At 31.0% G+C, this 13268-nt stretch overlaps 1 protein-coding gene and 1 long non-coding RNA gene across 2 annotated transcripts; both read right to left on the reverse strand.

Moving 5' to 3' along the window:
- Positions 1-1386: 1386 nt before the first annotated feature.
- GAF1 (Polymerase/histidinol phosphatase-like protein) lies at positions 1387-6307 on the reverse strand. The gene is made up of 7 exons (XM_079003484.1): positions 5789-6307; positions 5484-5558; positions 5267-5347; positions 5016-5170; positions 4103-4929; positions 1821-1938; positions 1387-1726 (listed from the first exon to the last, which is right to left on the reverse strand). Exons 1-7 carry the CDS (start codon positions 6212-6214, stop codon positions 1702-1704), a joined length of 1707 nt encoding a protein of 568 aa, XP_078859610.1. The 5' UTR covers positions 6215-6307; the 3' UTR covers positions 1387-1701.
- A 5858-nt stretch (positions 6308-12165) lies between these two features.
- LOC145055184 (uncharacterized) lies at positions 12166-12922 on the reverse strand. Its single transcript, XR_013685096.1, has 2 exons — positions 12765-12922; positions 12166-12668 (listed from the first exon to the last, which is right to left on the reverse strand). It is a non-coding gene; the product is annotated as an uncharacterized LOC145055184 (long non-coding RNA).
- Positions 12923-13268: the final 346 nt, after the last annotated feature.

Consider the following 13268-nt stretch of genomic DNA (forward strand, 5'->3'; position numbering starts at 1 on the left):
ATCTAAAAATTCTTTTTTTAAATATTATTTTCGGAACTTGAATTAACTAAAAAAAATAAAAAATAAATAAATAAAAAATAAAAAAAAATTCTATTTTTTTTTAAAAATACGTGAAATATTCTAAATAGAATATTACACTGTACATATTCTACAAATAATTTTAAAATGCAAAATAAATGGAAAAATCAAAAAATTCTTTTTTTAAATATTATTTTCGGAACATGAATTAACTAAAAAAAATAAAAATAAATAAAAAAAATAAACAAATGCGTCTCACGGTCTCACAAAATATAAGTGGTCTCAAATGAACCTAACCCTATATATATATATATATATATATATATATATATATATATATATATATATATATATATATATATATATATATATATATATATATATATATATATATATATATATATTATTACTTTTAGTCGTTCAATCTCTAATAATATTAGCTTTTTTGAAATTTTCAAAATAGTTAAAAGTCTTTCTTTTTTTCTTTTAATTTTTTACAAGTAGAAGTATATGTATTTTTTTTATAATTGTATTTCAAGATTTCATTTTTTTTCTAAAAAAGTTCATATATAATTCCTTAATTAAAATTTATTAATATAAATTAAAAAAAAAATCTTTATGTATCAATTTACTCGACTTACTTTTATATTTATTACAAAAAAAAAATGTTTTAATAATTTATTTCATATTTTGAATCAACCAAATATAACAATAAAATTTAATAATTCATTTAATTATCTTGTTCATTCAATGAGTTTGTTTTTTTTTTTTTTTTGATAAAAAATCATTTTGATATCTTGTGTCTGTCACTCTGTAAATGGAAAGTCATTTGAACACACAAGTGTATATATATATATATATATATATATATATATATATATATATATATATATATATATATATATATATATATATATATATATATATATATATTAAAAAAATCTTTTGATCTCTTTCCAAAAGACAAAAAAAATAATTTTTTTATGTTGAAAGACGTTTTTTTAAGTTCTAACCCTATTTTTCACCGCCAATGTAGCCATCACCACTATCATGACCACCAACACTACCAGCACCGCCACTAAAATCTTTTTTTATAAAGGTTAAAGACATGTAAAAAGACTTTTGATCCATATTTTATTCCAAAACATTTTACCCCCTTCAAAAACAAAAACCACCACCAGTCATTTTCCCAAATGTTAACATATAAAAAGCAACCAAATGTAAGCAAAAACACTAGTTATTTATATGAACACCAAATACTCATCATATGATGAACGAACCAGATACACAAAAAAGTCGCCAAGATAATCTATCAGCTTCCAAAGTTACAAACCTATTAGAAGACAACCCTTACGTAATAAACATGAATAAAGCATAATCCCCTTCATCTATCGGCTTCCATTATTTTTCAGATCAAGTAAATAGGACCTACAAACATTTTCATATCTCCTCATTGTAAAATAAGGACTCACATACTAAAAATGATTACATAGTATAAATGAATATGATCAAATCAAATTATAGTAAAAAGACATACTCAATTTTCAATAGTAAGCGATCAACACATGCTATTGATATTGAACCATCAAGCACAAGTTCATATAATAACACACTAACATGATCTAATGGTCAAAATTTTCAAATAAAAAAGTCAAAATTGGGAACTTTCTTAGATGTCAGATCTCATCCGATAAGTTCGCTTAGACTCCTGCATTAGCCAACAATGATAGAGCTGTTAATCACTGAATTAATGACAAAAAAATCAATAATGCAAAATTGTACAAAAAGTTGGTTTCTTTTACAAAATTTTGCTCTTTGTTTTGTGCTTCCGAGATTTCTTGAAATGTGAAGTTCTCAACAAGCGCTTAAAAGGAAATGATGTGGATCCATGTGAACTCCCTTGCTTTCTTCTAACTTTCTCTGCATAAAACAACATAAAAATGGTATTTCAACAGGAATATGAAACTCCTCAATTTAATCCCTGAAATAATTAAAACACCAAGACTTGATACCAATGAGTCATTCAATAACCCATCTTTCATTTCATTAAATGTTTCGTAAAATATATTCAAAAGGTAACGATGTTAAAATATATGATCGATATATGCTCCTTACAAGCTCGAGCCCCTCCACTAAAGTAGGAAAAAGACAAATCATAGATGTCAATGTTGTGCACATTAAAAAATGACTTAACAAGAGATCAAATCATTCCATCTTTCATTTTTTGCAATAACACTTTGGTGGATACAAATACAACTAGTCTAAATACATTGAAAATAGCACTTTGGTGTATGCAACACTAATGTTTATGATCCATGTTTGGGGCAATGTGAAACAATCCAAACAATTCTTTCATTTCAATGCTACTCAATGCTAAAAGTATCAATTGCCTCAAAATTTCAAGAAATCTTCTCGTGTTCATTGGAATCTAGTCTTCCACTATGGGCTCTAAGTCCATCTACTTTAAAGCAAACCAACGAACTTTAATGAATAGTAGCCAATAAGCCATCAATCTTGATTATTATTCTTACATTCTTCATTGTAAATTTCTCAAACACATGTAAATCGTGCGCTTTATTTAACAAATCATCACATGTTTTTGTGCAACATCTTGAAAAGATTTACTCTGACCTGGCCATATGATGCAAAAAACACATTTCTCACCAACTTTCTTCTATTTTTGAAATCCATTTATAGTAAATGCTCGTTGGCCTTAGTATCTTTTCCAAAAAGTTTCATAAAGAGAAAACATAGGAAACAAAATGTAGCATCTAATGTAATTAAATATTCAAACCAAAGAAGTTACTTTAAGCCAAGAAACTTGAAAACAATGTTACGGAAAGTGTTGATTGAAGAGGACCAAGATTAATACTCGTTGACTAATTGTTGGATAATCATAAATCTGAATACATAAACCAAGATCTTGTTCTATTGTACTAAGTAACGACCATTAGATGTAGGGCAATTTTCCTCCAAAACAATCTTTGATGGATGGAATTGATGGATCCACAGGATGTTGTGTTTTATTTCACATGTCTTCTAACAAACCTTCTAGATCGGGATACTACGGGCAACGAGCCTTTACCACAGACGGATTTCAAACTTAGAAAAACGTTGGTGGGAAAAAATGTGTTTTCGTACATCATATAAGAACCAAATATAGATCTTTTCACAATGTTGGACAAAAAGTATGTGATGATTTGTTAGATAAGGTACATGATATATGAAATGTGTGAGAAATTTACAGATGAAAAGCATAAGAATAATAGATTGAGATTGATGGCTACTATTCATTGGTTTCGTTGGTATGCCTCTCAAGCACTTGCATTTAGAGCCCATAATGAAAGACCATATTCCATCAGCAAAAGAAATTTTCTTGAAATGTTGGAGGCAATTTGAAGTTCGGTACTTTTAACTCTAAAGATGAAAGAATTGTTTGTAATGCTCCCAAACATGCATCATAATATCATATACATCATCACTGCATCCACCAAAAGTGTTATTGTGCTATTTTCAATGCATTAGGTCTAGTTGCATCCACAAAAGTGCTATTGCAAAAAATGGATGATTTGCTCTATCTTGTTAAGTCATTTTGCCAGATATGCAACACCGATTTCCCTTACTTGTCTTCTTCCTACGTTAGTAAAGGGGCTCATCATGCACTTGAATATCATTACTCGTATGGATATTTTTTATGAAGCACTTAAGTGTCAACCAATGGAATTAGATTATCAATTCAATGATAGCTCGATGGAGTTGATTCATCTTTCAACAAGTTTAGAACCTAAAAGTACTAATTAGCCTTTTCAAAGTGGTGATGTATGTCGATTAGTAAAGAAGTTTTATCCCGAAGATTTCAACGACTATAAGAAAATACTTTTGAAGATGCAACTCCAACATTACAAAATGATTTCGTTCAACATGTTAATTATAAACAATTAACATCTATATCAAGATTGTGTCAATAGTTGATAAAGACTAAAATCAAGATGCACAAGTAAGGTCTCATGTAAATGAGAAACAATTCAAAGCAAGAAGGCAGTATTCTTAAAGTTTATAAGGCTTTACTAAAAGAATAACGTACCTGATGAAGACTCTTGTGCATAAAAATGATTGATTTGACTATGCTCTTTGACTTCTTCTTGGACTTCCATTGATATATCTTCCAATGGCTCATGAACAACTGAATTACCATCGATATGTTCCAACTCATCATGAGACCTTAAAGTGGCCAAAGTATTGGAAGCTGCAACTGAAACATTTTCCCCCATTACACTCAATTCTTCTTCTAAAACATCTTCATTCAAAGATACACTACACAAGGGCAAAGATGAACTAACAGGTGTAGCTATCACATCTCTTGCATCCTTCATGTGTTCTTCTTCCAAAAACTCTTCACACAAAGATGCATCACAAGAAAATTTGTCAACTTCTTCACATTTACTGACATTTGCTTCTAATATAGCCTCATCACTTGGTATCTTATTCACTTCTTCTATAATCATAGCACAAGTTTCACCTCCCTCAACATTAGCCAAAACTTCAACAGTTTCAAACTTTTCATTTTCTCCTTTCTCCTGAGCCTCCATCAATGAAGTCTGACTATTTTCAATAGGATCATATGACTCTAATTTTGTTTCAGATACCATGTCCTTAATGTGCAATCCATGTGATGACAATCCATCAATGACTGAAACAAAATCAATGGCTTTAACAGTTTTTGATTCTTTACTTGAGGCTGCAAATGACTTTGCCATGTCATCAATTTGCAAATCACCTTCACCACTAGAGATTGGGTCCCACTTAAGCCAGTCATCAAAACCAGCTCCCTCAATATCAGTTGTGATTAACTCAACCCTTATCGCCTCTTTGTAGAATTTCTTCTTTCTTAAACTGTTTTCAAGTAGAGATCTGTGGATCATGCAAGAAACATAATTTACACAAATGGAAGTCGATAATTTACCACATGACACTTTGAAAAAGCATTATTTATATACCTACATGTTCTTGAAACAGAAGCTTTAGCACGTTCCATTGATAAACCAAGTAGAGATGCAAGATTTGCAACATCATGTGGTCCTCTAAGTTCAGTTACAGAAGGAGCAGCACTTGAAAAAATTAGGTTTTTTCCACGTGTCCAATCCACCAACACCTTCAAAGTTCAAATAGCATATACCTCTTATCAGAAGACTAATTCCATAAATCTGTTGTGTGATATAAATAAAAATGGAAGATCTTATAGTTATACCTTGGCATTGGATATCATTTGTCTTCTCAACTGAGCATCCAGAACAAGACCTGAGTATGTAATTTCAAAATATACTCCTCTCTGCATATCAACAACAAGAATATCTTCTCATAATCAAATACCCATGTCTAAATTTCTACTTCTGTAAAGATTCTAGAAGGTAACTAACAAAAAGATTTAAAAGCAAATCAAATAGGGATAGTTACAGAATTATAACCTCGATTGCAGCCTTAATCAAGGGTTGCTTCAATCGAAAACGATTCTCTGAAAAATCAATGGAAATTATATCCACCTATACGCGAACACATTCAGAATTCAGAATCTTAAATCAGTTGCTAATAAAGAAATCACTGACGTATAAGCTTATTTTGGATCTATGAATCTAGTATCCCCTTATAAAATCAGCGAAAATAAACCTTAGTACATAATTATGAACATACTTATGACACAAACAAGTCTCTACTAATTATCTGCTTGTGTATGATGTAAATATTCATTGAAAAAAATGAAACAAAACAAGACCTCGTAATTTTTACAAGCTTGATCGAAGGCGTCCTGTTTCAAGGGTCTCACAGCAACAATGTCATAAGTTTTAAGAACCGGGTTGCCAGAATTAAGAGCTGATCCTTGTGCGGGTGTATCAACAACAACCGTGAGACGAGTGTATTGACGGAAGGGTGTGGAGGTTGGAACATTGAGGAGGCGGCGGTGAAGGTTTACAGAGGTGGAGATAGAAGGAGAGACCTTGAGAACAGAAGAAAGAGGGAACAAAGAGATTGAACAACGGTCTGCTTCCGACATTACTCCGGTAATAGTACGGTTGTATGCAACTCCGGTGTAACCCAATTCCATGGCTTTGACGGCGAGTTTCAATCGTATCGATTTTTCGGTGGTAGGGTTCCGCTTGTTGGATTCAGTGTAGGGTATATTAAGATCGAAAAACCCCATTCTCAAACTCTGTACAGTCTCACACACAGGTAAGAAGGTGGAGGGAAGAAGCGATTATCGATTATGGAAGAAATCAAAGAGTTTAGGTTTTCCATTAAGGAGACCCGACCCATAGAGAGAATCCACCCCGATTTATTAGACCTTAAAGTATTGAGTTGATGCAAGTTTAGTCCCCTATGTTTGTTATTCTACAATAAAGTACAAGGTCTAGAAACCATATAAAATTTGGTATCTTCATAATTTAATGAGTTTAATTATGCATTGCATGGCTATAAACTATAAGGCTAAGAGGAGTGTTGGTAGCTAGTATCGAGCTCTACATTAGAATGAAGTTATATTTAGGGTTGTAAATGAACCGAATGAACATGAACGAGGTTGTTCATGTTCGTTCGTTTAAGGTAGTCGAACAAACAAACAAACATGAACGGATAAACAAACAAGTTTTCTTGTTCATGTTCGTTTGTTTAACAAATTACATAGTTCATGTTCGTTTGCTTATGTTCGTGAACACGCTAAACGAACATATATGGATGGAGACAAACAAACATAATTGAACACATATGAACATAAACAAACAAATAATATAATAATGTAATCAAACACAATTGAGCATATATGAACATAAGTGGAACTTAAATGAACGAACAACATAAACAAACGTTCACGAACATAATTTGACGAAAAAGACCATTATTCATGTTAATTCAATTAATTAAACAAACACGAATTTGTGTTCATGTTTATTCATTTATTAATAAACGAACTTTCCGCCGAACGGTTCACAAATAGTTCGTTGGTTCAGTTTGTTTACAATCCTAGCCATATCTCCTTCTTTATCGAAGGGAGAGAAATAACAAAAGTGTGTTGAACTCTACACAAAACCTCGTTATATCGACATGATGAGCTGGAGCTCTCCTCATTTTCCGAGCTCCACATTAGATTTCACCTCACATAGGTCGAGCTATGCAGATCCCAGTCTCTTTAGCTTAAGATACATGCCCTAAATAAGTCTAACTTCAAAGTCGAGAAGATGTGATCGATGTCTTTGATCCAAATTTTGGATATACATTCAAACTTTCTTTTTATTTGACATGGCCAATGTATTAACATCAATATTTTATTTTAGGATGTTAAGTGAACTAATGTGAGAGGGCTTGTGTCTCAATAGTATAATGTGCTGGTAAAAAGATACTCATCAGTCACAACTAATTTTTATGGTCTTTTTTGCAAAAAAATATTTTCTCCGACATTGTATTCCGGAGGTAGATTTAGGATTTCGGAGTTACTTTTAATTAGCTTTTATTGTTACCAAATAAATGTAATAAATCCAAATATAATTGAAAATGTATTTATTTACAAGTTATCTAACAACGCCCTCCTAAAATTATAATTAATTGAACTATCAAAATTCACATACCACTTTATTATCACGTCAATACCATCTAATTATTTATGATTTTATATCTAAAATTCAATTTCATTAGATTTCTAACATACCTCTATATTCAAAGTATATTTAAACCATTTTTTATCATAACCTAATTCTCACCAAAAGTCAGTCATAACATATTTCATAATAAAACCCTTTAAGTCATTGTCTGAAAATGTCTTCCCATTATCTGAAATTCATTCACAACACTAATTGTCCTTCAAATCCAACAATTAGTTAACGCATTGGGGAAATTTTGAATCTAGGAGGCAGGTAGATGCTAAAGAATCAGGGTACAAAGAACCAAAAGCATAATCTAAGCGACTCGGCCAACAAATGAAGGATAAGCTAGGAACTATTGAAGCCAAGAAAAAACAGATAGTGGATATGAAAAAATAAATTTAGGCTACTGCCCACCGGATAAAAAAGCGAGCACATTGGGATTGTAGAGGGTGAGTTTTGGGCAAATTTGTGAGAAAATGAGAGGAGCGAAAGCATGATTTGATAAAAAAAGGCAAAATTATCGTACGACTATCCAAAAGTTTTGTTCGTAAAAAACAAAGACAGATGGTTATGTATATAAAGATCATTTCTATTAATGACAAACATTAAAGTTGTTTTATGTTTTTATGTTTCATTTAAGGCTTATTTGATGGTCCAATTACATTGTGGATTTGAAAAACAAAGTTAAATGGTAGTATAATAATAATAATAATAATAATAATAATAATAAACAAAGTTTTGCACATACATTAAAAACAGTGATTAAAACAAATATTCACATATGTTTAACATAAAAGTGAAAATGTCTAAACATACTAGTTAGGAAATGTGTACCCCCGTGCCATCTATGCAAATCGCCTATAATATGTGTTACCTCATTCGGTAGCGTAGCCCTCAATGCTCATTTGTGTAAATGTCTAAACATACTAGTTGAGGAAGTTTGTACCCCATGTCATCTGTGCAAATCGTCTATAATATGTGTTACCTCATTCGGTAGCGCAACCCTCAATGCTTACTAACATACCATACGTTAACATTTCAACAAACCAATATATAAAAACACTTGGTCCCTCTCGATGGGGGGGGGGGGGGGGGGAGGGGCTACTATGGTGTGAGGGTGTGTGTTTGTGTGTGTGTGTGTGTATATATATATATATATATGGGGTTAGGGATATGTGTCTATTATGTACCTAAGCTTATATATATATATATATATATATATATATATATATATATATATCCAAACTAATCATGATATTTTATTTATTATTATTCCTTAAGCATGTGACTTACTAAACCAATCAGATTTGTGTTCGATTTCTTCATTGTGTGTAAGACTTAAAACATTAAAAGTCATGGTCATTTAAGCAACCCTATTAAACTTTAAATGAAAAGTAATAGAATAAAGATAAAAGAACATACGATAACTCAATAAAGGTTTTCACAAATCATTGGATATAGTTTTCAATTGAAGGACAAGACATTTGAGTTATCTTCATTAAAAAAAATATTCGTTTTTTATATTCCCTATAAACTTCTATGAATTTTTGTAATAAAAAGATATATAAGTGATCTTTTCCTTCACAATTTTAAGTGTGAAACTATCGACGTGACAACATCAAATCTCTTTAATACCATAGTACTAGACAACATTGAGACAATGTGGAAAATGGTTCGCATAGGTTGAACCAATATGTGGATTCTGAACAATAATTCTCAACCTAAGAACTATCAAGATAGTAATGCCAATAACAACAAATCCAAATACTCCAAAAACCAATGGGTATTTTGTATACAGATGAGTATGTATACATATACAGATGGATGGAAACATTATATATGACATATACTTATGTTATGTAATCTAAACACAAGCAGATACTACCATATTCACACAAGCTCGAAAATGGGTTCTATTGGCCATTAAAAAATGATGTAACCATTATAAGAAACCACCACATCTTTCTTTCTTCTTTTATCCCCTCTTTCATTTCAACAATCATTTTTCAAATAAAAAATAAATTATTATTATTATTATTATTATTATTATTATTATTATTATTATTATATTTTAAATACCACTCTATAAGAATAATGCCAAGATTTTAACTTTCAGTTTCACACAACCGCGTATCACATTTCTCTCATTCATTTTTTTTTCATCAAAATAGATTTCAACAAACTCACCTCATGATCCAGTCAAAAAAAAAAAAAAAGAAAAAAAAAAAAAAAGAAAAAACTCATGCTACTAGTCCAAGCATACATACCAGCTTACTTACTAACTCAATAGACACCATTATTCATTCACCCCTATAATTTCAATTACAAAGTTTGAGATCTTTGGAAGATTTTGTAATAATAAAAACAAATTTAAAGATAACTTTTAGAAACATAAGTATAAAATTTTAGAAATATATGAACAAAATTCTCTCATCTAATTTATTTTAAAAAAATTATAAAACTTATTAAAATGATAATGAGGTATGTTGGACTTTGGAGAGAATTTAGAGAAGAATTATTTCGGGTGGCATTGATAATATTAGAAAAATGCATTGAGTTGCGTGGGATGTGGTCACTAGACCCAAAAGCTTAGGGGATTTGGTGTTGGTAGCCTTAGACCATCTGTTATATCCACCAATAACCATTATAGTGGTGGGTCATCATCATCACACTCTTACCACTAATCATGGGATACCTACCACTAAACACCACTCCACCTTATTTTTTTTATTTAAATTTCATTCAAAAATACATTAAAACACAATAAAACATATTTTTTATTTAAATTTAATTCACAAAAACAATAAAACATATTTTTTTAAATTAGTTTTTTATACAATACAACAAAGATTACATTAATTTAAAACAGACAATATAAAATAAAAAGATAATAATAATTAAAAAAACATAAAAATGCAACTACAAACAACTTAAACTAGTTTTTAACTCTTATTTTTAATGACCAAATTTTGGGGACTCTCAATTTTCGTCAAGCTTTGACTTGTTTAAACGGTGTGTGTTTCGTGTCTTCATATTGATACATGATCACACCAAACAGGTCGCCTTCGTTTACGTTGTTTATAACAAAGTTATAAATTTCGTTGCATTCAAGGCATTTAACCCTCATGTCGCGAAACTTCAAACATATTTCATCAAGATTACGACTTTGGCAACCCATTAAATCATGAAAATCGTTTCCAACTTTTATCCAAAAATTATGAGGTATTTCTAGGTCTTCTGAAACAGCTACCCATGCTAATGTTAAGTTCTCTTCTTCATTTTCTCACCAATTCATCTTTTTAAGAGCCATTGGTTTTGAATTTATCAAGCAAAAGAAGTATGTGATTTTGAGAAGAAGAAAAATGAATTATATGAGTAAAATGAATGAATAAGTATGGTATTTATATAAGAGGTTTAATGTTGTTCGAAAGATAAAAAAAATAAAAAATAAAAAAGTTAAACCCTAAATATGGTCGTTACTAAATAGCCAATTACATTGGCCATTTCCCTTTGTTGTCCCAACCACGAGCCACAGGGGTGGTGTGCACGGTCATGGTCCGTGGCCACCTAGACCACGAACTCGTCGGTTGCAACCATACCGAACAGCCTTTGATACATAAATATTACGCTTCTTGCGAAATGGTGGTGGAGATTAAAAATTTAGCATGATTCTCTTTGGTACTCATGTATTAAAGCAACTAGGTGTGAGCCCCGTGTATTACACGGGTTTATTTAAAAAAGTTGAATATAAAATAATAAGGATCAAGTTTTTCAATATATCTACCCTAATAAATGAAAACTAATTTCTTTGTTTATAATTGGATTCCATAACATTTTTTGTTTTGAAAAAGTTATTGTATAAGTGAAAATTATGATGTGTAAACATTTAATTATGGAAGAATTGATTATTGCACCAATTTGTAGTTGTAGGTTTTTCTTGGTATGGTTATTGAAATTTAATTTAATGATTCTATATAACATAAATAAACTCACATAAAATATGGAATTTACTTTTAAATTTAAGAAAATTAAAAGCACAAGAAAATGCCAAGTGGAAAAAGAAAAAATAAAAAAATCCTACAAAATGACATGTGTCGAACTAAATGAGAACATGACATTTGGCAAAAACATTTTCATTTATTAGGGTAGATACATAATATTAATTGTATTGATGGAAAGCTTTTAGCTAAATGTTGTATTCCTAGGGTGTGGCTTGCTATTTATCAAATTTCTTGGGATTTAGAGGTGTGGGGTATTTATCTTGATAAACTATTTTGCAGGAAAACAAGGGCTTAAAATTGTACTCATTTTTTGAAGGATAGATGGTGCCATGATTTAATTCTCAAAGATTAGTTCCTGGAGTTATATAAGATCAAGACAAGCAAAAATTGTAATATTTCAAAGAGGTTAAATGGGGAAAACGGAGCTGTTGCATCCTTCTTGGAAAAGACATCCGAGAAGAGGTAAACAAAAGAGCAAGCTAAAACAAGTAACTGTCAATTCAGTCAGAACAGTAAGGTTAAAATAAGCATCAACTCATTGACTCATTGATTGCATAGCCAACTAATTACATTAAATCGAGTAAATTTAAAAACAGTGTGATCCCAACCCGACCCAAATAGGAAGAACTCTAACCCTAACCTTAACCATTTTCTTTCTTGATAGCAAGACTTTTTCTAAACAGACAAACCCTAACCACCAAATCCGTAAAGAGTACGGCCTTGCCTCTTCAACGCATACACGACATCCATGGCTGTAACAGTTTTCCGGCGAGCATGTTCTGTGTATGTAACAGCGTCTCTGATCACATTCTCCAAAAAGATCTTCAATACTCCACGAGTCTCTTCGTATATCAAACCACTGATACGCTTCACACCACCTCTCCTCGCCAGACGACGGATCGCCGGCTTCGTGATCCCCTGAATGTTGTCACGGAGAACCTTCCTATGACGCTTTGCTCCTCCCTTTCCCAATCCCTTTCCTCCCTTTCCACGTCCTGACATTTTCAAATTGATTGAAAGTCTGCAATATAAATTTGTTTCATATCAGGGTTAATGTAATCCTCTTGGATTAAAAAGCGATAAATCTTGGGGAAAAAATTGAGGGAAACACACTTACCTTAATAAAAGCTTCTGCAGAGGAGGGAAAACGAAGAACAGACGATGAAAAACTGAAATGAAGGGATTTGAATATATAGGGGGGAGTGGGGGTGAGCTGGATCCTTGATGTGTTGGGATCCGCCGATGTAAGAGAATGGACGAGTGAGATGAGGGGACAATCACGCGGATATGTGACATGGCAGATGTGCTTTTTGTTTGGGAAAAAAGACGGGTTTGAGTACTTAATTTTTTTATTATTTTAATGAACTTAATATAAATTAATTTCAAATTTCATTTTATTTTTTATATTAATCATCTAAATCATTTAGAATCATATTATTTTTTGTTCGTTTATTTTTTAATTTTTTGATATTTTATTTGTTTATATAATTTAATTATTGTTTTTTTAACATTTTTTCGTTTATTCAAAGCATGCTTTTAAAAAATCAAATCATTCAAATTCGTAATTCTTTTTTACAATTTAGTAATGATATATATATATATATATATATATATATATATA

Source organism: Lactuca serriola, chromosome 5 (genome assembly GCF_051521515.1).
Source record: "Lactuca serriola cultivar US96UC23 chromosome 5, Lser_US96UC23_V15, whole genome shotgun sequence".
In the NCBI taxonomy this organism is placed as follows: Eukaryota; Viridiplantae; Streptophyta; class Magnoliopsida; order Asterales; family Asteraceae; genus Lactuca; species Lactuca serriola.